At 47.4% G+C, this 24,651-nt stretch overlaps 1 protein-coding gene and 1 long non-coding RNA gene across 2 annotated transcripts in view; one reads left to right on the top strand and one right to left on the bottom strand.

The window, feature by feature from the left end:
• Positions 1–5,937: 5,937 nt before the first annotated feature.
• LOC118686175 (uncharacterized) lies at positions 5,938–9,319 on the bottom strand. Its single transcript, XR_004980126.2, has 3 exons — positions 9,162–9,319; positions 7,943–8,274; positions 5,938–6,155 (listed from the first exon to the last, which is right to left on the bottom strand). It is a non-coding gene; the product is annotated as an uncharacterized LOC118686175 (long non-coding RNA).
• ANTXR2 (ANTXR cell adhesion molecule 2) overlaps positions 8,631–24,651 on the top strand; it is a 77,199-nt gene continuing 61,178 nt past the window's right edge. The window contains exons 1-7 of the mRNA XM_036382226.2: positions 8,631–8,778; positions 9,255–9,326; positions 11,187–11,258; positions 16,904–16,985; positions 17,860–17,967; positions 18,062–18,130; positions 18,952–19,032. Coding sequence (XP_036238119.1) covers positions 8,654–8,778; positions 9,255–9,326; positions 11,187–11,258; positions 16,904–16,985; positions 17,860–17,967; positions 18,062–18,130; positions 18,952–19,032 — 609 coding nt within the window. The 5' untranslated portion in view covers positions 8,631–8,653. The remainder of the gene's footprint in view (positions 8,779–9,254; positions 9,327–11,186; positions 11,259–16,903; positions 16,986–17,859; positions 17,968–18,061; positions 18,131–18,951; positions 19,033–24,651) is intronic.

Below are 24,651 nucleotides of genomic sequence, written 5' to 3'. Positions count from 1 at the left end.
GATGATTCTGTTAACCTACTTCCACTACTGAGGCCCTGCAGTTCCACCTCCCAAGGCTGCCCTCCTTTTCCATCTTTGCCCTTCCAAACCGCACAGGAGCATTAGGACTGGGGGCTCAACCCCTGCCACCCAGGATTTCCAACAGGCCAGGATTTCCACTCAGTCCCCACGGAGCCTCTCGTGCTGGCAGCCACATCCGAGTCACTGCTCGTGCACAGGGTCTGCAGAGTCTGTCTCAACCCTGATGGTGCAACCCAGAGGAAGTGGGTGGCACAAAGGAAGAGTGCACATCTCCAGATCTGGTGATGATTTCGTGCTCACCCCAGTAACAGGCCAAATAACACCTTTTGGTCACCCTTAAAAGCCTTTTTCTCTGCAGACATGCCACAAGCCCATGCTCATGCTACCTGCACAATTCAGCTGCTTCCACTGCTCCTTACTCAGGCACAGCTCACCCAAGAGAAGGGCATGCCCTGCTCCAACATGGGTTAGCAGACACAATTTCAATTTATGGCTCTTGCAAGCAAAGTCTTGAAAAGGCCTTTCAATATTTGAGTGCTTCAGTCTTATTTTCCAAGCAATTTATACACTAAGAAATCTAGATGGAAACCTCCAAGTGATAATCGAATCCCTTGGATATCCCAGAAAATGTTGCCCCCATATGATCTAGTACCCTCATGACAAACAGCTCTCTATTTTTCTTTGTGATGGTTCCTTACTTCCCACCAACATGTGTCACTGTGATTATGATCTCTAATGAGCTTCTAAATTATATCATAGCATTCTGCCTTGATGAGTTACATTCAGTAGCTTTCATTCTGCAAGACATGAAACACTGCCTACAAGATGCTGAATGAAAATTCCCTCAGCACAGCAGCTGAAAAACTGGTTTGGAGGGGTTTTTAGCCTGTTTTGCTTGGGTTTTATTTTGGTGTTTTCAGTGTTCTGTCTTGTGATTCTTGTTATGCATCTTATTCCAGGATGCCTAGGAACTTTACAAACGAGGCACAGAAAGTTGAGCCTTCTTGCACACCCCTAAAATCTCCACCTGAGGATGGGAACTGTCACCACAGAGCAGCAGAGATGGCACATTATTTCTGTAAGGCAGGACAGGGGGAAGGACCCCAGCCAAGGCCCCAGAGAAAATTTACATTATTTTTATGCTGGCTCCCAGTTCCAGTTAAGGGTTATACTCCAGTAAAAGTGAAACTGGAAAAGTGGATATTAACCCCCAAGGTTTGCTGCTCTGGCTGCAAGAAACCAATGCCTGTGGCCACTCAGCCTTGCTAACACATGCCCACACTGGCTAGCAATCTCTAAGGGACTTGGATATCTCCTGCTGATTCCTCAGACAACACCAGCCTCCCTCAGCATTCCCACTCACACATGTTATACTAACGTGCACATCCAGGGTCATACCTTGCACTAATGTCACCTGCCCGTCTGGGAAAGTGCGTATGGTGCGCCTGAAGACAAGGACAAAGCAGGCTGACCTTTGTGTGTGCAAACAGCTCCCCTGAGGCAGCAAGGTGTTGACTCCCTCCCTGCTGGTGACTCAGCTGCACCTTTCCCTGCTGCTCATCCAGGATCTGTGACGTGGCTCATGAGAGCTGAGATCAGGAGGGTTTGATTTATGGGACAGGATTTATGGGGGCTATTCCTTAATTCCTGCAGATAAGTACAGACAGTGCTGATCAACAGTTGCCATGTTTCTAGCTCAGAGTAGCTGTGCTCTCTCTGTAACTCCTGCCCGTGGCCAACCTTGCACTTGGTGCCTGCAAAGCAGCTCCAAAACAAATGGGACAAAACATGCTGAGTACAGCAAGCACATTGTTCACCTCTCCCAGCCAAACTGTGGAGAACTGACCACCATTTCCCATGCTTCCAGCCTGAGCCAGCACCCAGGTAACAGGGAAGGTGCTGAGAACACAGGCTGAGATTGCAAATCCCGAGGGGGACAAGCATTGCTGGTACACTGAGTTCCCAAGTAAACTTGATTTCTAAGGGCACAACTCTCATTGCAGGGCACCAGCCTGGTTCCATAACATGGAACATCTGCTCACTCACTGCAGCTGACACCACCTCCCATTTCTTTTGGTCTCTGTGCACCGAAGTACCTTTCCAAGCTCATGGTGACTCTGGCTCATTCTCTGAAGTGCAGCTGCTTCCAACAGTTCTTGCTAGGGCAGGAGCACAAAACCCTGGAATAGCAAGCAAAACAAGTAAGTGCCCCTGAGTAGAGGAAGGGGGAGAGCACAGGCCTGGCAGGGAGCTACTGAGAAGCTTATGCACCATGGCTTGTCTGTGCCATGAGATGAGCTGCCCAGGTGAACGCACACCAACTCATCACTGTCTCCAACTCAGGAAATGAGTTTTCCAAGGAAGTAAACCAGTCTTTGCATATCCTCAGCAGGGACTGAAGGCCCTTCCTGCTCAACATGTGTCACTACAGGTGTCTTGGGCTATGGTGCCATGGTACCATTGTACCATGAGCTATTCTGCTTCTTGGTTAGCTTTGCTGAGCAAAACATTTCCTTTAAAAGACTTTCTTACAGGCACAAGAATTCAACAGGACCATGAAAATACTGCCCCATGGGGGATGACAGTTTAGTACTCCAGCTCTCTTCCTGTGGCTATTGCCAGGTAACTCTACCTGTTCCTCAAAAGCAGTGTCAAGCACACCATCTTCTGCACCCTGCTAAGCTGATCCATGAAAACATACGAGGTCCTTGCCAAGCTGCTTCACCAGCTTGTCCCTGGGGGAAGGGACACGACCCTTCCTGCTCTTGTAGCATTTGTTGCTCTGCCAATGGCACTGCAGAAAATGAAGCCTGCAATCCAATCAGCACTGCTCCACCTCCACCCGTCTTAACTGCCCAGACATAGGAAGAAGAGAAAAGGATAAAACATTGTATGGCAGACAACAGGACATGAGTACATATAAGGTAAACTTCTTACGTGTGGAGACATTGAGGAAAAGGTAATTCAGAGTCACACAGATGTAAACACCAGTCAGATAAGACACATCCCAGCCACTTCACTCCTGTCTTAAGGCCAGCACAGTCACACTGGTGATCAGAAACACTTGTCATCCAGGCAGCCAGGGGAGCAGCTCACATGAACAGGGCAAGGCTGATGCATGCCAAGTCAGCGGTGTGATCTGACTGGTGAATAACCAGGCAGGGCCGTGAGTCAGCCAGCAAACACCCCCACACGCACCCTTCCTGCCCTGCGGTGTGACAGCAGCAGAACCAGGAGCTGACTGCAATGGAAACCCCGTCCTACCTCCTCAAAGTGGTGCTTCCCCAAGCACATCCTCTAGATGTGGAGTTTGGTGTACAAATCTTCACTAATCTGAGATTACACAGGGCAGAGGAACGGTGTTGCAGCCAAGCACAGGGGCTCTAAGCAAGAAGGAAAATCACCCAGTCAGGTTGGAAAGTACCTTGGATGGTTTTACCTCCTGCTCAAAGCAGGGCCAACACCAGACCAGATCAAAAATCTAGTCAGGCCTTAAAACCCTGAAGAGAGCTAACATCAAATTAGCTCAGTTCTTGAGAGCCTGGTGCTTAAAATGCCAGGGTTGTGGGTTCCATCCCCATGTGGGCCATAGGAAGAAACAGGTGCCACGTGGCCACCAAGCCCCTGCTGTGCATCCCTGATGTCCTGGGAGCAGTCCCTCCTCTTTCTCTCACTTCCCTGCAAACCTCCATGGCACCTCTGTGCCAAACACCCAAGCACCATCCTCTTCCAGCAGCAGCAGCAGCAGCGAGCCTGAGTGATGCCTAGGCTTGGGCATCCCCAGAGATGGGAGCTGCTGGTAATCAGCACAATAATCAATAATCAGAGTCCCACAATCAGGGAACAACAAACACCTCCTGGGGGTTGCAGCTGGGCTCAGGAGCAGTGACCCCACCCATGCAAAGCAGGATCTACATGAAAAGACAAATCGAATTCCACAAAGAGCTCCTGAGGAAAACAAGGGAAGAAAAAATAAAAATAAAATTTCTAAACCCTAAGAAACTTCCTCAAAATGGCACACAAGAAAAAAGTTGAAAAACCTCCCACAATGCCATCCAAAAAGCCTCTCCCAAACTTATAGAAGCCTCTGTTTAAATACATAAACTAAAAAAATATGCTCTGCTGGCAATCTTCAAAATTGGGGAACTCCTCAAATTATGAGTGGGACAGAAAATTGGGTAAAAAATTGAATAAAAGCCTCAAATAAACTGTCAAAAACCATGGAAAGGAATGGTGAAAAGTTGAAAAAAGCGTCAGCAGCAATGCCAGCAAGGGAATCTCTCTGGTGGAAAAACAAAGGGGAGTGCTTTTCCCCCCAGTTCCAAAATTCATCCCCCACAAGCGAACAGCCTCTCTTATGTGCTGGTCTCTGCTGAGTGCCTGCACCTGTCTTGGAATGTTCCCCCCAACACACAGCAGGCATGATAACCAGCAAGAGGTAAAAGCAAGCCAAGCAACTGACCCAGCTCCCAGTGAGTTGCCTGAATTTTGTTTGTTCCCAGTCGAATTTTGTTGGTTCAAAGCACGGGCCAGGTGTTTAGGCACACAGAGCACAGGGCTCTTCGTGACTGTCACTCGCCCCAGCCTTGCAGCCGGAAGAACCTGGCACAGATGACTTCATGAAACCAAATTAGGGGTCATACACAAGAAAGGACATTGCCACGGCTCTGGCATAATTAGGGCCCATCATCATCAAGGACAGGAAATTGGCACATCTGCTTTCCGGGCTGCTGATCCAACGGTGGCTCAGGCATGATGTGATGTCCTGCTGCAGCCCCCTGGCCCTGCATAAATATTGCCCTGATTGCCCCCAAACAGTGGTACAAGCCATTGTTTTATCTCTCAGGCTCCCAGTTGCTCTTTACTCTTTCTCTCCTGGGCCTGGGAGGACAGAACTTACACAATGCTCTCTCTCACTCTCCTCTGCAGCACTGAAGGGGCCAGGCCAGATGGATAAACATCAGCCCCTTTTCCTCCAGTGTGATCCCAAACTGACCACAAGTGACGTTTCTGTTTGGATGCACCTTGGAAGGTTTGAATCTGCCCCCCGAAGTCAGTGATAAAACTGCCACAAACCAGATGACTGCTGGATCACAACCTGTGCTTTTTAAAAAATGACTTTTTTCCATACAATATTGAGAATTGTGTCATTCCTGCCCTGGGTTACACTGCTCTGCAGACAGAGTTCCTGGCTGCTCCGTTCTTCTGTCTCCTCTGTCCAGGCCGTTGTTTCCCAAGAACACCAAAAAGGGTCACTGCAACTCTAGAGTTGTGCTGAGCTCCTAGCCCCAACGATCCCTGGGTGTTGCTCAGAGCCAGCAGCAGCTCCCGGGCCAGAGTGGGATTTCCATGTTTTCTGTCCTGCTTTTTTTTTTGGCTCTCCCAGGCAGAGTGATTTATTTTTATGCTGTTGTGGTTTGCACCAGGACAGCCCATCTTTCCCTCTTTGTTTTCATTCCTTCTGCTTGCCTGAGCACCGTGGAAACAAACAGCTCTGGAAAAGTGGAAACAAGCAGCTCTGTGCCTTGTCCAGGGCATCAGGCAGCAGAGAACCACAGGAAGCTCAAGGGAGCCTGCTCCGCTTCTGCTGAGACAGGAGTGAGCACCAGGGATCATCCTGGCTCCTCAGGGATGAGTCAGCATGCACACAGCAGGGACACTGCTCCATATTCCTGCACTTAGACCTTCTCTCATCCAACATACTGCCAGTGTTTAGGTTTCCTGGCTGCTAGAATTGAAGGGTTTCTTTCCCCCCTGTATTTCTGTGAGTATTTTTGGTGGGCACTGCAAATTCTTCATGATGTTGGAAAGGAAGAGCTATTCAGGAATTCCGAGCTTGCATAATTCCCAAATTTGTCTAGACAGATACTTTCCATCTGGATGATGCAGGCAGTACCACATGGACACGAGAGTTCCTGTGTTATTTAATGCTGTCCTTTTTATTTATTCATTTCTACACTGCTTTACAGGATGCGCACAGACACAAGGCTACAGCTGAGAAGGGAACAAGGATTTGTAGCTAATTCTTCAGGAGGCAGCTCTCAAACAGCTCCTGCATCTTGTATAACTGCTGGAGCCCCTCTGGTTTCTCTTTCCTTTTACAAAGCATGAGACTTCCATGTGTGGTTCATATCCTGTGAGAGAAGAAGAAAAATATTTTCCTGTGAGCTGCCATGGCTCAAGGATCGCCATCATCATCATCATCCCCTGTTCTTGGGTTTGCACAGCTCAGGGTGTCTGGAAGAGCTGACTGTGGAGCTGTCCCATTCCATGTTGTCCCTGGATCATGTGGCACAAGGGCAATCCCAGACCTAAGTCAGAAAGGGGATTTAATTCATCAGCATGGCAGCCGCACTCACAGACAAACCCAAGTTTCATTTTTCCAAATATTGGCAATCACTGAGCATCCTGAAGAAAGCAGGCTGGCTCACAGCTGTTGGGCAGAGATGTCCTGGACCTGAGCTGGATTTAACAAGCAACAAAGCCCTCCTGACCCTCTGCAGCGTATGCCAAAGGCAGCCTATGTGGCCACCAAGCCGCTGCTTGACTCCAGTCCTAAGGTCAGGTTTGGAGTGCTGAAGGGTTTCCCCTGCAGGCCCCACCTTTGTGCTGCAGCATTCCTGGGGATCCACAGGCAGGGCCAGGCTCACAGCCAGGTTACAGCAGGGGTGACTTTTCCTTCCAGCTGCTCACCCCCAGATACAAGTTCGCTTGGCACTGTTTGCCTGAGGTCTTCCCAACCAGCCTGGGCCAAAAAGAAGGTGGGAGTGGGTGGAAGTTAAAGGACAACATGTGGGGAAGTCATCTGCAAGTGCTGGAGATGAAGAAGGGAACTGTATAACCCCAAATAAGCTGCTCTGTTTACTACTTTTCTTTGCAGTAAATCTTGCCAGTGAACTTGAGTTCATTTGCACACTGACCATCCACGTCAAAATTTCTGCTTCTAGGGCTGGGTTACTTTGTAGCTGTATTTTTTCAAGAGTTATGTTTTCCATCACTGAGGGCAGTTTCTCCCTGGACCCCTGGTTTCCCTGTTGTCCCAGCCTCCAGGCAGAAGGAGCCAGTGTAAAGGAGGTCCTTGTGCAAGTGAACTGGATTCCAGAAGAGCAGGATGGGGAGTGAGAACAAGCTGTGCCTGCTCCAGCTGGGGTCAGGGCAGAGGTCTGCAGCTGGCCTGGGTCCCTTGGTGCAGCCAACTGTCAAGGTCCCCTCCTGCTGCTACAACATGGCTTGTTTTGGCATCGGCAAGCTGCTGATGCCCCATCTGGCTCCTGGGATATCATAAAGATATCACCTCAGGAGGCTGCTTTCCTGAGGGCTTGTGTCACACAGGGAGGAATACTTGTCCTGATGGGGCTGTGCAGCACTGTGGCACTGGAAGAGGGTTGGGAGAGAGCCAGGCATCAGCAAACGAGTTCTGGGAACTGGGAAAGGAGGCTGCAGCCTTTCTGTGAATGAAGACAAACAGCCATGAGCCATTGCCCTGTAAGTCCTACATGCCTATCTCCCTCTCATCCAGCCATTCCAGCAAAATAGCCATGATTTATCTGCTTCTTCAGCAGAAACCACAGGCTAAAAGAGGAATTCACACACTTGGAAACAAGTAAAGAGTGAACTGGCAGTGGAGGCTTGTTCCAAACACACGGGGTCACATGCGCTTGAAGCAAGATTTCCAACATCTGGTTAACAGGACACGTACTCCCAGGCAAGGCGAGTGCTCCTGGGGCTTGGGGTGGACTCATGCAGCTTGGAAAGCTGGAGTGCAGCTGGTTTTGGGAAGTTCACCAAGCTTCCTCTGTTGTCTCACAAGCCTCTGCTCAGCCTTTCTTTTGGCTGGGTCTCTGGCAAAGCCCAGGCTGCTCTGCCCTTAATCTTCTATGTTTTGTGTATCCACGGAGACTGTAAAACACTGCTTGCTTACCCTTTGGCCTTGCTAGCTCAAAGGCACTAAGAACTCCGTGAGCCAGATCTCTGGATGATATTATCCACTGCTGGTCCGCGGGCTTTGGTAAAGTTTCCAACTTGCATCACAGGGAGGCTTGGCTTGGTGTTGGGATTGGCGTGGAGAAGGCACCGTGACACGGATGTGTCAGGTCAGAGTGCTGTGGCTACAGTGAACCGTCCAGAGACAGCAGGAATGGGGCTGAAGTGAGATGAGAGGAAAACTCTCCAGCAGGATGATTCCAACTTCCCCATCTCTTCCTGTGGAGTGAAAAGCAAGATCCTTTTTGCAGTCTGATTCACCTCCGCAGCCTGTGGGAGACACATGATCACTGTTAGGACGGGGCTTTTTTTGTTTGTTTCACAATCTCAACTCTGAGGTGTTTGTGCAATCCCCAGCCCCCTGGACATTAAATTTATTTGGGGCTCACTCCCTGGCACACGTGCAACGCCGGCAGCACCGCGGACCGGAGTGACGCGGCTGACGGGACGGAAGGGGGACGCAGGGGCCGGGCGAGCGGGGGCGGTGCGAGCCCGCCCGCCCTGTCCCCCGCCCCAGCCGCCCGTCGCCGCTGTGGGGAGGGAGGGCCGTGCCGGGCCGGGCCGGGCGAGCCGCGGTGGCGGCGGCGAGGGGCGGCCACTCCGGCGAGCGGCAGGACAGCAGCGCCCGCGTGCGCTCCCCGCAGCCTCCATGGCCGGGGCCGTGCCCTTGCTGCTGCTGCCGCTGCTGCTGCCGCCGCTGCCCGCCGGCGCCGCGCCGGCTGCGGGCGAGCCGTCGTGCCACGGAGCCTTCGATATGTACTTCGTCTTGGACAAGTAAGCGGCGAGGCGAGACGCGGGCGGGGATGGGGGAATCGCCGCCATCGGGGCGGCGGCGCCGCCGCTTTTGTTCGGGCGCTGCGTGGGGCTGAGGGGCCGCGCGCGCGGGGGCGAGGGAGGGGGGGGCGCCGTGAGGGAAAACGGCGGGAAGAGCATAGTGAGGGAAGTTCGGGAATCCTGCCGGGACCTCCCTGAGGGGCTGTGCAGAGGGGCCCCCGTGGAAGTTCTCTCAGCGGAGGTGCGTTTGCGGCCGGAGGCGTTGGGGGAGCGAGCGGCGGCAGCATCTGCCCCGCCGTGGCGGCCGGGCTTTTGTGGGGAAGTTCGGCGGCCGCGATCGCCCTCAGGGCGAGGGGCGAGCGGGGCCCGGGCGACGAACTTACCAGCGAGATGTCTGGCACCGCGAATATGGTCAGTTTCTGCCCGAAATGTCAGCCCGGATCAGGCCGCTGATGTACTCTGGTTTTCCCTTGTAGGTCTGGGAGCGTGGCGACGAACTGGCGAGAGATATTTGATTTTGTAAATCAGCTGACAGAAAGATTTGTGAGGTGCGTGGTACTGCTTGTGACAGCCGAGGTAGTGCTGGAGTAATTCTGGGCTGTGTTAAAAACCCCCCTACCCCTGGTCCCCGTGTTTTTGCAAGCTCAGGGGTTGTGTTCCTCAAACACATTAAAAGTTTGGCTTCTAAGACCCAGACTGCTGGGAAATATTGAAAAATTTACTTTATTTTCTTGTGCTTGGAACTGAGCAAAAAGGTGACAATACGTGCCTTTAAATACTCACTTTCTTAAATGACTCTCAGACGTGATTTGAAGTTTTTGTTAAACTTGTTTTTCAATATACCGTGTGCCTAGTTTCTGATGGAGTACTACTCAAATTCTGTGTTTGGAGATCTGTATAAAGAAACAGTCTTGAACACATGTAAACATATGCGTTAATATATAGTGCAGGTCAAAAGGAAGGGAGTAATGTTAAAGCTCAAACGCAGAGGAAGGCCATGCCATGTAACAGCGCCTTTGTTGTACTTACATATAATCAACTTTGTTACTGTCAGCAGTGTTGTCGGGCAAGCCCAGCTCCTCTTGAAATAGCTGCTGCAAATCCTGGCTGACTGCTCTGTACAAACAGCTGAGGATTGCAGTGCTTTGCTTTAAAAAACCCTACCACAAAACCCAGAATAAACCGAACGAATCCCTCACCACACACAGGGAGAGGTGGTGTGGTAGGTTTTGCTGAGTAAAACCAAGCACAGAGTGCAGTTGTAATCTTGGCTTGCTAAGAAAAGGATTATCCAATTAGGCTTTTATAAGTAAATATAGCTTATTGTCATCTTGTCAAAAGCAAATCTTCTGTAAACTTATGTAAAACTTCTGTCCAGGGGGCGACAGAAACTTTTGAAAATTGTTTTGTTGTTTTGTCTGGAATTACACAAAAAAAAAAAAAGAAAAAAGAAAAGAAAGTACTTACATTCCCTTGATGTCAATAGTTTTGAGCTGCATCAGTGACATCAGTGGACTGAAAACATACAGTCATTCAGCTTTTCAAGTGTTAATTCCTTACTAACTGTAACCTGATTAATTAATGGTAATTCTCATGTACAGTAAATTACCAAGTTAGTGAATATATTAAAATTGTGATGAATAAAACGTAAAATCATGCAGGAGAGATGTTACAGCTTACCTTGGGAAAATTCCTGTCTTGGGCTTCCAGAGCATCTGGCAACTCCTAAGTGCTTTCCACTGCTAATTAGATATGATTCCCTGCAACCTGTGCAGAGACAGGTGACCTTCTTAAAAATAAATTGAAAAAAAAAGAGATTGAATTCCTCAAAAAAAGCAGTTTGTACAGCATTGCTTTTTGCTATGACATGTCCCTGGATGCTTTTAGGGAAGAAGTTTTCAAGTCTCACAGCTCTCTGGTCAGAGAAACAAGCCCAGTCTCACTCTGGAAGGCCCTGCATGCTTTCTCAGGGCTAAGGCAGTCAGTGGGCACTGGGAGGATTTGATAAACATAAACAAAAAGCTGAGTTGGAAATTTGCGTTGTGTCATCCTGAAAGAAAAGGGGAAATTGGCAGGGTCAGTTTCAGAAATGAGATGTGTGTCTGGTCAGTACCCATGGGAGCAAGAGGGAACTGAGTGGTGTCCCTGCCTTGGTGTTATACCAGTGGCCCTGGCAATTCCAAAGGGTGTGTGTGGGGTGGGCACATCAGCAGAGACTAGTCATGTGGGAGAGAGTAATGGGCAAAAATCCTTTAACTCCTCTTATGTTGGGTTTGTAGTTCAAAAGTACACTCCTAGGAGGCTGGAGGGTAAAGATCACGTGGATGAGACCTGAACAAGTGAATGAAAGGCTGTGCATCTGTGTGTTTCTCTGAAATGTGTTTTTGCCTTCTTTCCCTTTTCCACAGCCCCAAGATGAGGCTGTCGTTTATCGTGTTTTCCACCCAGGCGCATGTCATTATGCCGCTAACTGGAGACAGGTCAGTGCTCTGCTTTCTTAATTCTTCCCCTCCCTCCCTGCCTCTGCCCTTACTGAATCAGAGCAGCAGTAACAGGAACAAAACAATGACCGATACCTCTAAGTGCTGGCCAGTTGTGAGGCCACCCTGCAGAGCTATTTAATTTTGTGGCCATATCCCTCGATAGCCTCATAAAAAAGGAAGGAGAGGAATGATAGGACACAAATTCTTGATGTTACCTCTGCCACTGCTTTGAAGAAAAAACTAGCACTAATGTTTTCATCTCTGTGTGACTCTGCATCTTGCTTGGCACAGTATGAGAGTGATTCTTCCATTTGCTTTTGTAAAGCAGCCTCCATAGAATGGTTATCAGGATTTTTTTCATGTCTAGGAGAAGCATAGAATGGTAAATAAATGTTTCTCATATTCTCACATAAGGTAGGTATTTTGTTTTGTATTTCCTAATCTGGACTTCAGGGCTTGTTTTAGACAGTGGGGTTGGTGCCACTTGAAGGGTGTGAGATCTTCCCGACACTGCAGTGATGTACAGGTGTGCTTGAACTTTCAGGGGATGGAATTCAAGGCTGCTCACTCTGATTTCTAAAGCAAGTGAGGATTTGCAGCTCAGATATCTTAAGGATGGGTGGGGGGAAACAGAAGGAGGAGAAACAGGCAGAGAAGAAAATATTGTAAAAATAATTACCAAACTCACAGAAATTGGGAGATGGTTGTGTGGAACAAGTACTCTCAGCAGAGGACAGTGGCACTGCTGTCAGAGTCCTTTGGTGTCCTCTCAGCTTTCTCAAAACCAACATGACCTCTGCTCTCTCCTTTTTGTCCAGAAGCTACCGCCGTGCACACTCTTCTGGGTTTTGAACCTGTGGATAAACCATTTAGGAATCAGTCCACAAACCTGTGGCAGGGTGGAAGTAAGGTGGTCCATCCTTTCTGCTCCTGTTAGTAGGGAGCTGTAGTTGGTGTGGTGTAGTTAGTAAGCTCTGCTGTGGGATTGTTTGTTTTAAACAATACATAACAACAAGTATGAGGCCTCCTGAAAAGACCTGCCACTGGCAACAGGCGGAAATGTAGCTGACATCTGAGATGTCTAAAAACTCAGTTCTGAGCCCCTCCTGTTTTAGCAGTTAAAGAGTGGCCTGACATGAAAACAGCCACTTCCCCCCATCCGGACTGGGATATTGGATCTGCTCTCTGTGGGCAGAGAGAAGCTTATAAGTCATTTTTCCAGATGGCTGTAGAGGGGTCAGGAGAGGACACTTGAGCCTGTTCTGAGGCCTGCTGAAGTCAATGAGGTCCTTTCTCTCCATTTCAGTGGGCTGTCAGTGGCCTGTTCCTTATCAGGCCTGAGAGGCAGCACTGATAGCACACAGACCACTTGAAATGCTGGGCAGGGTGCTGGAAGCCTGCCACCGGGACACAAGCGCCTTTTTCATTGCTGGCACACTTGGAGCCAGGGATAGAATTGTGTTTTTCTCGTGTAAAGCACAGGAAGAACCTCTGCAGATCCAGTGGTTCCCTTGAGGGGCTTGGCTCTCGTTCAGGGTTGGCCGAAGCTCTTGTGTGTGTGTCAGGGGAAACAAAGTGCCACCATTCTTGTTCAGGGGGAATTATATGGAGAAGGGAGGAGGAGACTGGTGACTGTGACCATATGTACACAGGTAAGGACAGATAGATACAGTTGGAGCAGCTGTCCTTTTAGTTATTAAAGAAGTCAGCAGAGGAAAAATGCTGAGACTGTCTGGCCCCCATTGTTCCCAACAGAAGATGAGGATGCTAACTAAGCACACTACAGTTCCTGGGGATGGGTGTTTGTGAGGGTGATTATGGGGTATTATGGCCTTGGTTTGTTACGTGCACTTTGGACTTGCAGGCATGTTTTTGCCCTGGCTTACTTGCTAATTCCCAAATGTCAGGAAACCACAATTTCTTCCCAGCAGTTAGATCAAAGTAGGGCAGAATTTTTTGTTTGGAAAGCCTTAGGCTTCTGATTGTTTGCACAATGTTCTTGCTGGGTTTACTGCACAGTAAAGCTGTGGATATAAAGAAAGCCACAGCATAGCACCAAAGCCCCCAAATTCGCTAATATTTTGTGAGTGTGGGCAGTGCTGTGACTAACTCTGTAAAGAGAACTCCAATAAATCCATAGAATAACAACAGCACCCAGGTGGAACAGCCTTCTCACACTGGTTAAAGCCCATTTGAAACACACACATTTGTGAAGTTGAGCTGGAAACTGTGCAGTAAATGGTAAACAAAGATTGATGCACTCACCTTCAGGGCTTGCTGCTGGAAAGCACGTGGTTTGGGACAGTGGATAACCTCAGGAATACCATACAGCTGGCACGATGTTGCCTTTGTTCTTTTTTGGCCAGCTGTCCTGGCCAGCAGCAGTCCAGGTTTCTGTGAGCCGGCTTTGGCAGCCCTGACCGGTGCCAGCAGCCAGGACGAGCCCTGCTGCCTCTGCCTGGGTGAAACTCCTGCTGGAGATAAACAGAGATGGTGTTAGTGAAGGTGGAAAAGTAGGACACTTGAGTACCTGGTTACATGACCAACTATCCTGTCCTTGTCCCTAGTCCAGCTGACTGCTCCTGGTTTCACAGGGATGTGTAAGACATGGACACATTTGGGGCCTTGGTCACGTGAGCTGCCCCTGTGCATGGGTCCAAGGCAGCTTGCCAGAACAGAGTCATCTGCAGAGTCTTCTGCTGCATGTATCAAGTACAGCAGAGCTGGCCACTGACGTGGTTTTCATCTGGAGCCCGTGCAGGAGGCCTCAGGTTTGAAGCAGACTAATTATTTTAAGTGAATCAACCCTTTGTAGTATTTAAGAGGCCCAGAAGGCATAAGCCTCTTCCAAATGATACATCTGGGGAGGCTCATTCAGGGTTTTCTTGCACCACAACGACAGCTTGCCTCATCAGAGATGGAGCCATCCCTCTTTTTGTCAAAGAACACTTCCCCTCTCAGTTTCACTGACACGTGTGTGTGTTTTCCTGTTTACTGCACATCCTTCTTAGCAGCAAACCCCAAGTACCTGTTTTGTTTGCCTTCCTTTGTTAGGGATGAGCCCGTTGCCTTGCAGCACACAGCCTCATTTCTCACCAGAAATACATTCTCAGTAAGAGCTACCATCTCCTGCCAGCACTCATATGCTCACCACATTGAGATAATTCAGGATTCCAGCACTTCAATAGGTGGAATGCAACATGGAAGAGACATACAGAGTGCTGTCCCCCACTCACAGGAGCTAAGAACACCCATTCGGGAATCTGCGTGGATATTAGCAGCTGTGTTGCCTGGCTGCTGCTGGAGGAACTGTCTGAGGCAGTTACACAGCTTAGAGAGAGAACAGACGGGGTAGCTATTAAAAATTAGTTGTGCCTGTGCTTAAACACAGAAATGGGCTGCAGCGCATATGCTGAGTGAGTAAAAGATATTAAATTTGTACTTATTCAGCCCAAACACAGACAGGCTGCAAGTTGCTGGCTCTGTTTTGCCTCTTCCACCTCCCTCCCTTTCCCGACTTTCACCACAAAGCCAGTGGCCCTCAGCCTTTGTTGTGTTCCCAAGCTGTCCCGTGGGATGTCCAGGCACCCAGGCTGAGGGCTCTGCTGTCATGGTACAGATGAGTTATACAACCAGAACTTCCCTGGGGACTTCCGTGGCCACCAAGCAGCCTTACAGAAACTAGAGAAAGGGAAGTGGTGAGAGCACTGAGGAGCAGGAATGGGGGTCCTGGCTGCTGTGGCTGGTTGACTGCTGAGTCCCATTCATTATCAGGACAGTGCAGGCAGGCACGAGCACCCGTGCCTGGCCTTCAAACCAGCCAGGGGTGGGGTTTAGAGTGATGGAGCCTACCTCTCCTGTTGGTTCTGGGGCCCCAAATCCTGCATCCACACTGGCATTCTGACATGCAGACCAGGACCCGCTTGCACTTGACCAGCTTGGAGAATGCGGGGAGCTAGCTGACATCTGGCTGGGTCTGTCTAGTGCAGCTGTGCCCTGAGGGCAAGAGATGGTGCCTGATTAAACGCAGCTAAAAGAGCTCATGCTGCCAAAGATTTTCCTGGAACCCCTTGTAGGCAGAGGCCTGGCAGCACCAGAGATTGCTGCGCGACCGGGTCACAAGACATTGCAGATAAATAAAACCGAACTGATTGTACGAAAGCTATTTTTGCAAAATGAAATCTGTTTCAGAAAACTGGGACTTGAGTTGCTGCTTGTTTCTTGGCAGCAGAGCACTAACGCCTGTGATGTGCTGCCACTCATTTCTGGCAAGCACCAACTCTGTGGTTTATAATCTGCGTTCGTACATAATCACTTGCAAGTTGTTTCTATAGATGCTGAATGTAAAATATTTGGATCAAACAGATTGTATTATCTTACATAACTTGTTCCCTTCCATACATTCAATGCCACATATCTCTTCTACTCCCTCTCCTCTGTGATCGTATCAGTGGATCCTGTGACGGGGAGCTTATTCCAGCTATGGATTGTACTTTGGAACAGAGCTGCTAAACATAGAGGAAGCCCATCCGTGGAACAAATGACGAGTGGGTGGCATTCAGGCAGTGTGGCATATGCATTCTTTCTCATTTGGTCTGGCCTAAGGAAAGCTTTCACGCATCCCGCGATGTATTTTCCCTCCATCTCCTCACCCCTGCTGGGTTCCTCTTTCTCACCTAGATTTGTCACAGTGTTCTATATATTCTGGCCCAAATTTTGCCCCTTCTTAGTTTTTGCTCATCCTTCCCTAGCATGACTTTCCATGGACTTGGCTGAAACTGTGTTTGCAGAAGAATGAAGACCCTCCAGATTTGATTCTTTCAGTAGTCTCTCTGCCTTTGTTCCCGCCAGTTGTGCTGATTTCACTGGAAATAATTCCTGTGGTGCAGTCTGTCAACTTCTCCCCTTTCAGCCCCATAGTTAGTGAGCATCTTGCAGGTGGATCTGCTGTACTGCTCATGAAAAATCATGGTGCAGATGCATTCTCCTGTTAAATCTAAGTGAGCTGTGGACCTGTGCGGGATGTCTTATGAAAGGCCGCATGAAAAGGTTGTAACAGTCAAAATTTTAATCTGTCCTCAATCCTGCTCTTTTCCCATGGGAACAAAAGGTATCTTGCAAATGCTGTGTTTGCCTATTGATATTTTCTCCAGGGCAAAGGCTTTAATTATTGAAGTCCAGTTCTATGTGATAAATTTGTACATATTGGTCTGGAAGATTTCTGCTGAAATAGAACCATTGGTTTAGGGGATTTCTTCTTTGACTGCAGTGTGATTAGAAGCGAAGTTGGTTTAAAGTAACAAAATAGACCTAATGCAACAGAATTTCCACTGGGCTATGTAATGCTGAGGCTTTGCCACCTCTTTGCAATATCTGCTCCGCCTGGACATTTTCCTTGATTCCACCTTTTTGACTCACTGCAGCATATTGTGTTAGATAGGTCTGAAATACCTGTTCCCACAGCACCACTTCTGTCATGAACACACAGTCTGCCTCCATGTGGGATCCTAGCTAAGGCTCTAATTTACAGCTTTTCATTTCAATTCTCCTTGAGGACAAATACCTTTTTTCAATTGATAAATTACACCCTTTTCACACTTCAGGTCACACAAGCAGGCTCTTACCTTTTTTTTCGTTCGCAGAGAGAAAATCAAGAAAGGTCTAAAGGATTTGGAGGAGGTGACACCAGCAGGTGAGACATACATACATGAAGGACTAAAACAGGTAGGTTTTACTCATCTTCTTGCAATCAACACATCCTCTGTTCTCACTCTTTGGGTAACAACCTGTAACATAAATAGATTTATGTTTTATCGGTCTGTTATGCTCAAATCTGTCTGGTTGCCTGAGTGGTCCCAGGGTTGCCCAGACACTCTGCAAACCCCATGCAGAGGATGACTAGCCATCACAGCAATCTGCCGTGTGGAATTTCCCTGACTCGCTCCTTCTCAGGGAGCAGGGGTCTGTGGGGTGGATCTCAGAGCTCAGCCAGCATCCCCATGACACTGTAAACAGCCACATGCAGCAGCAACCCAGAGACAAATGCTCCTCATTTTGGGCTGTCTTAATTAGAGTTCCCAGCCACTTATCTTCTTTGTTCAAATAATGCAGTTTTCATGTAAGTCCTGGCCCTGAAGGTGAGCATCTAAGCTTTCAATGTTACAGACAAGTCAGTTCTTTCCCTGTGACTGTAGAACCATGTTTGCAACCAGGATCTGTGCAATGAAAAGCTGGGCAAAGGGAATTTTGTTGCTATTGAAAAAAAAAGTTTTAAGCCATTTTTTTAATATCTTGGAACCTACTGACTGTGTTTGAAATCTGGGGGGTAGCAAAGGAAATCCTGGCAGTGGATTTGAAGAGATCTGTCCTGGAAGAAATGCGTGTTGGCAAGGGTTGATGGGTCAGTGACCCCAGTGCTTTGGAGATGGGCTCAATGGTGGCTGGAAAGGACCAATGATGGGTTTCCCTGCTGGTAGTGAGTTCAAGGGAGGCAGAGGATTGTCATGAGAGAGATGTTGCATTAGATGCTTAGAAGATGCATCATGGTTAAAAGTTTGGATGTAATTTTAAGGTGGATAATTAATTTTGTTGTTTTCAGGCCAATGCACAAATTGCGAAGCAAGGAGCCTCAAGGTTCTCTAGTATCATCATTGCGCTGACTGATGGCAAGCTGGACGGACAGATTCCCCTGTATGCAGAGAAGGAGGTGAGCATGAGCTAGAAATGTCATGCTCTGCAGAGTTTGGGGGCTGCCTTGTGGAATAAAAAAATGCTTATTGCTCTGTTCTATGATGCTACAGGCAAGGAAATCCAGAGAGCTGGGAGCGAGAGTTTACTGTGTCGGTGTCCTGGATTTTGAACAGGAACAGGTAAGAATAAGACCATTACTATTATAAAGTCCTAGGCACTACCTCAACCCAGAGTTTTACAGAGTTAACGTTAAGTAGTACAGAAATTTAATTTTACTTACATTAGGCAGTGTAATGTCTTCTCTGGCTTAGGAAGCACACTCGGATGTGTACGTAGACGTAAATAGAATGTGTGGGTGTCGTGCTCACTGCCAAGGAGACCCGTTGGAAATACCCTTGTTAGCTGGGAGCTGCCAACGAGAGGGTGCAGGCAAGCCCCTCTCACTGGAATGGCAACCAGGTCAGGGTACTGATCACATGAACAGAGGAGCTGTAGATAAGATTCAAGCAGTGTATATGTAATAGTTTTGGGATAAGGAAAAGAAGGTGGGATTCATGTCCTTCACTGGAAAGCTGTTCCAGAGTTGCTGTGTTCCAGTAGTTACTCCTGTTTGGTTAAAGTGGCTTCAAGGAGAGGTACATGAAAGGCTCCTTCCTGCAGAAGATGCAGAGAAAGGGTTTTTAGTGAAAGGCAGAGCAAACAGGGGAGGTAATTCTGGACAAAGGTACAAAATCACTGCCAAGATGGAGGCCCTGAAAAGCTTCTTCAGTGTGATGCTTGCCACGATGACTAGCCATCATTTTGTTAGCTGCAGTCAGCTGTGCTAGTTCCTACAGTTCAGAAAACTCTTATCTGTGAGAGAGCTCTAAAGTTTCCCTCTCTTCTCAGAATTGATGAGGGTTGCTTTTAGACATCCATTTAAATTTTAAGGGTGTAAAGCACTGTGAGGAATTTAGTTTGCCAGATGATTCATGTGTTTGCATGCATTTTCTCTCCAAAGCTGGAAAGAATTGCTGACGTGAAAGAACAAGTCTTCCCTGTCACTGGAGGATTCCAAGCACTTAAGGGGATAATCAATTCTGTGAGTACCAGGCAATAAGTTTTACCCTTCCTCAAGATTAGAGCATACTCTCCAGTCCCACTCCCAGGCAGAACTGGTTCCTAAGGAAGGAAGTAGATGAAGTTCCCTCCCCATTACCTTAGAGAGGCAGTTCTGTAAATGAGCACTGCTTGCGCCTCCTGCAGTTATTCATGCTCACACCTCGTGTGGAATTTGAGGACTCTTCACAAGGAGAGGGGAGTTCATGTGCGAAGTTTGGGGGATGCTCTGATAAATGACTGCTTTGGGTTTAGTCTGGAAAAAATGGAGACTTACTCTGGGAGACTTGAGAATAAACTACTGCTTAAAATCTGGGGAATAAGTGAAGTTTAGGAATTAACCTTTACTTACAGACAGAAGCATTTTAAATCCATGACTTTAACCCCTTGTTATCCCAATAAGTGGTAAGATGCAGTTCCAGTTTTCAGCATGGCATGAGAAACTCCTGTCGGTGAGATGAGGTCATTCAGCTGATTACCATGGTTTTCAGGAAGGGATCAAAGAGAAACATTTTGGTTGTGATCAGTGGCTTGACACTGTTTCAGCGGTGTGTGAAGACACCTGTGGTTGTGAGCACAAAATTTATTTGTCTCATTTTAGACTGAAGGCTGTATCTTTTATGCAGGGTTAACAGTGCTGCTGCTGCATGTAGGCAGCACAAACAGGCAGTGCAAACAGGCTTACTGGCAGAAGTCAAAAGCAATAATGAAATCCTTTTTCTGAGAGAGCCCACTATCATTCATTTCCCTTTTCTTTTTTTAAATAACAAGAGGATACTACTCACATACAGGATACTACACAGTCACGAATTTATCACTTCCTTTGAGCAGTGTGGTTTTTGTGAATGCCGTAATGCAGCAACTTATTTTCCTTGTTACTTAAAATAAATGTAGTTCCAGAATCTTCCTTTAACTTTCTAAAGAAAATTAATCCATCTTTTGATGCATTGACAGTTGTTCTCCTGAAAAGACAGGGCAGCCCATGTGGTACTGCCTTTAGTATTGAAAATCTCACACACATGGAAGGTTAATGTAAGCTGTATGGTGTCCCATTACCCAAGGTGGTTTTGGGCAGTCTCTAGCTAGCAGCAGTGCCAGCCTCCTGCATCCACACCTCCCAGAACTTAAAAGCACCTTCACTTCTGTGTCAGCAGGGAGGGAGGCTTTTCTGATAAGATATGCCTGATGGTGTTTGCACAAGCCTCAATCCAGCTGCTTCTGATACTTAAAAAAATCTTGGCTGCAAAAATCCCAGATTTGGGCATATCTCAGCTGTAGAACAGGACCAGACAGAATGGCAGTGCATTGTTTCAAGGTAACAGCTTAGCAGTGACAGGAAAAGCAAACTGATGCACACTGTTCAACAGCTTACATGCAAGGTGTGCTTCTGCTCCTGAGTTGGTTCAGGCTTTATTTACAGCCCGGCCACCAGACATGTCAACACTTGGCTTTTCCCACAGAGCATGGATGGAAACATCCATAGTAGGGTTTCTGGTTGGTTTGGATTTTGTGTGTGTGTGTGTGTGTGTGGGCTTTTTTTGTAGTCCATGTGTGGTGGCAGTATTAATAGGATATTTGGTATGCTGTAATTAATACTTTTCTTTGCAGGGGTGAGGAGTGATTGTGACAATTCATTCTCATAACATTATAGCACTGATAAGTAGATCTAATTGAGCATTAAATAGTCAGAGTTTTCCTTTTTAATCACTATTATAAATTCATTTCAGTTTTCAAGTTAGCTAGAGAATACAGACTCAGAGACACTGATCTAAAGAGGAAAGCTAATTTTGAACCAGATGAAAAGGAGATAGGTCACAAACATGCAGCAGTATTGCTCAAAGTACAGAGTCAAAGGTGCAGTTGTGAAACCCTCTGTGAATGTTGCTGAACAATTTCTATTCAGAAAAAACATTGTCTTCAGAAATGGTAGCAACCCAGCAATTAAAACCCCTGAGCAAAACTACAGCCCAGAACTGCTGAGGAGGGGATGCAGGAGCTTCAACTACATTGATCTCTCCAGGTATGACACTATTTGGCTGCTATCCTGTTACTTTTGCACTGTATTCCAGGAGAGCTGACAACTTATTCTATGGTTTTTAGTGTTAAAAAAAAGTGATGAGTTCTAGTACAGACTGTTGTACCTCCTTCTTATGTTTTCAGCATAAGCAACTACTCCAATTTATTTTCTCTGGACATTTACACAGTGTCTGTTTAGTCATGACCAGGGATTAACATTCAGGACAGTTGAGATGAACATTCAGACTAACCTCAGCTTAGGTGCCAGAGAGCTTGTGTCATGTTTTGACATTAGTTCTGATAAAATCCTAGGGAAGTGAAAAGGGTTGACACACCTCCATACCATTGTCTCTGCTGAATAACATCCACTACTACACTACTAACTACATCCAACTACTCTACTAACATCCACTCCTAAAAGTCTGTGCAGACCTGTGAAGAGGGGGCTGCTTTGCAAAGTTTCCTGCTCTACCAGCTTTGCTCATACCTAGCTAACAAGGTCATAACTAAACAGCATTGTCAGTGTGAATAAATCTGAGCAAAATTCTAGAGCTTAAAAGCAAAACGCTGAAGGCAAGTTACTGCACTCTGAGGAACAGTCACTGATGGGGTTTGGCTGATTGTTACACAGAGTGTAGCCTTGTGAGCGAGCTAGGACAGGGTGAAGGCTTTGGGAGGGCACAGCTTCTGTCACCATGCAGCAGATCAGTACTAGATAAGGAAATGAAACCCTTAATTAAACTCAAGTTTTGCTGATTTGTGAGTGAAAGTTGTCTGGTTGTCTCTGCAGGCAGAATTGGACAAGGCTGGTACCTTGAAAAGTTACATTAAGGGAACTCACTTAAGTAACATTATCAGTGTATGACAGTTCTAAGTAGACAAACACATTTTTATACTGAAGTAAGTTGACAGCACTTAATACAGGAAGTTAAAAAATATTTTGTTCTTAGGAAACACCACAAAAACTTACCAGATAAGACTACAGGAACTGATACATGCAGAACTTTAGAGGAAGTAGGTCAAAATAGGGTCAGCCTAGAGTTGTTTTATCTTGCAGTGTTCCAAAATTTCTTAAAAATTCTACCTGTAAAGGATTAGAAATAGAATTGGTAATCTCTTCTTCTGCTTGTTCATTTTACAGGTGCTCAGAGGTTTTTTTGTTAATTTTACATGTGAAACTCACTGTTAAACGTAATGGACAAAAAAAAAAAAATAGATCAAGTCACGTGAACTGAGTAGTTGCATTGTCAGATGAAGCAAAATTCTCTCCAAGTTGGCTGAGCCTCTTGGGAAAAAGCCCTATGCCTCAGCATAAAGCTGTCAGTTTGTCCAGGAAAAATTGCAAATTGGGATACTCGAGGATCTTGCCTCCTGGTGAAGTGGTGACCAGGGGAGAGGAGACCTCAGGGTTTGCAGGGTGCAAGCTGAGCTCCCAGGCTGACATGGAGTGACTTAGACCCATCCAAGGAGAGCACCCGGGACCAGTGAGGCCAAACAAAGGATTAAATGCACACAAGGTCCTTAAAGAAAACTAGATTCACCCAGTGTCAGACTCTGGCTAAAGGGGTATAAGCAGGGAGTGCTATAAAAAAATAAATTGTTTGCCATAAACGTATAAATTCTCACCAGTAAAACTCTGTGGGTGATGGAGAGAAGTCTGCTCCTGTTGCAAAGAGCAGTCAGCAAAATCCCTCTGGCATTCCAGTCCCTTTGGACACCAGCGAAGGGTATCTATGGAATATCCTGGAGGTTTCCATGTCAGCTGGATGGTTCCTGTGTCACTGGCTGTGCATGGCAGTGTTGGAGTTACACGGCTCGGTGACAGCCAGCATGGCGGGGCCCGCAGGGAGCTGCTGCACAAACTGTGTGTGGCAGCAGCACACTCAGCACTGCCCAGGCAGGGACAAAACCAAAGGCTCGTGAGAGGGAGTCAGTTTTGTTGAGGTAGGCAAGAGGTATTCATGTGAGGAACAATTTTAGCCTTTATATTGCTAAAACTTACTGCACTGGCTTCCCAAAGATATGCTCCAGCCTCTCTCCATGAATCTGACGCCTTCTTTTCCAGCCGTGCTGTCAGCAGCACTTCCTCAGGCTGACCTGGCTTTGGCACTGGGGGAGGGTGAATTACCGAAATCCCAGGAGTCCAACAGCATCTCCCGCTGGTACCTGCTGTAAGGCAACAGAATTTGTGTTTAGGGAGGGTGGGAAACTTCCCACTGCTTCAGTGGTGCTCCAGGATCAGACACTGGAGAATGCTGGTTCCATGTTTCTAGCCTGGCTGCTTACCAAGCTCTGCTGCCCAAACCCAGTTTCCAGGCTGCAGCTTGGGTACTGAGCAGCAATCAGGGACTACATGATGTTCAAGTAATCCCTGCTGCTGTGCAGCCCCCTCGAGCTAGGCTGCCTCCCTGCATTTCCTTGGGCAGTGTGCTCAGCCTGCTCCCTCCCTTTCCCCAAGTGCTGTCCCTCCACCGTGGATGAAGGGGGGTCAGCCAGCTGACTGGACACGGTTAAGATTTTTCAAGGCCAAAATAAGCTTAAATGGTTCATTATCAATTATACATCAACTTAATTGGATCATTTCCTGTAGGAAGAAAATATGCTCGGTTTATGCACTGGGAATCCAGGAAGCAAACTATTAGACCTTTAAGGAGGTGGGGGGAGGAGAAATGCAGCAAGTTATCATTAAAAGAATTATTCTGATTAAATCAGTAAACTTATTTAATCCCCTTGGACGGTCTAATCTTCAAGCTGCACTGGGTGCAAGGTTCAGAACTAACGCTGTGCTATGTTTTCCATGTGACTGAGACTGAGGAGATAGTTTTGGGAATTACTGCATGTAGTTGTTAAAAGGAATCAATGGCCTGGAATAGAATGCTTTCTGCTCTACCCTTCACTGCCATGCAGCCCTCAGTCTGACATTCTCTGACATATTACAAACCATATAATATTCTCCTGGAGCACAGTGAGCTTGATAAGCCAGCACCGGCACTGACACGACTCTGGTTAGAGTGAGCGTGCCTGTGCCCTGTGATTGGGATGGGACTTGTCAGCCAGCCCTGCACGCCTGACAGCTCTCTTACATAAGGGATGCTGCACAACTGGCTCCAAAGGAAGCAGCCACAGGTCCAAGTGAAATCCAGCCACTCCTTAGTGAGAAGTTTCTTTGAGCCAGATTTTTCTTACTAATAAGAAAAAAAATAAATAGCCCAAACAACTTTTTTTTCCTGTTATGGAAAGTAACAGTTTGTCTTGATTCCTAGTTACATTACTTGATAAGTAATGGTTTTAGGGTTGTTTTTAGTAATTTGGGGGTAAAGGTTCTGATGCTGTTAAAATACTCATCTCATGACCCGCAGTTTTGTCATCTCCATTTGCTTTCCTCGGTGGCTGCCAATGAGGTGCTGCTCAGACTTGGTGTAATTAGAATATTCTCACTAACCTAACGCCGCGCCAGGCTTTTCTCGGGTGGTGATTTTATGCAAGACCATATGTCTCAGGGATTTTTTTCACTTAGACAGGGGACAGGGTAGCAGCCTTCCCCTTCCCCTCACTCTTTGTCCACGGCACTGCCAAGCAGTGTCAG

Source organism: Molothrus ater, chromosome 4, assembly GCF_012460135.2.
Source record: "Molothrus ater isolate BHLD 08-10-18 breed brown headed cowbird chromosome 4, BPBGC_Mater_1.1, whole genome shotgun sequence".
In the NCBI taxonomy this organism is placed as follows: domain Eukaryota; kingdom Metazoa; phylum Chordata; class Aves; order Passeriformes; family Icteridae; genus Molothrus; species Molothrus ater.
The sequence above is the reverse complement of the archived record's forward strand: the minus strand, read 5'-3'. Positions and strand labels throughout refer to the sequence as shown.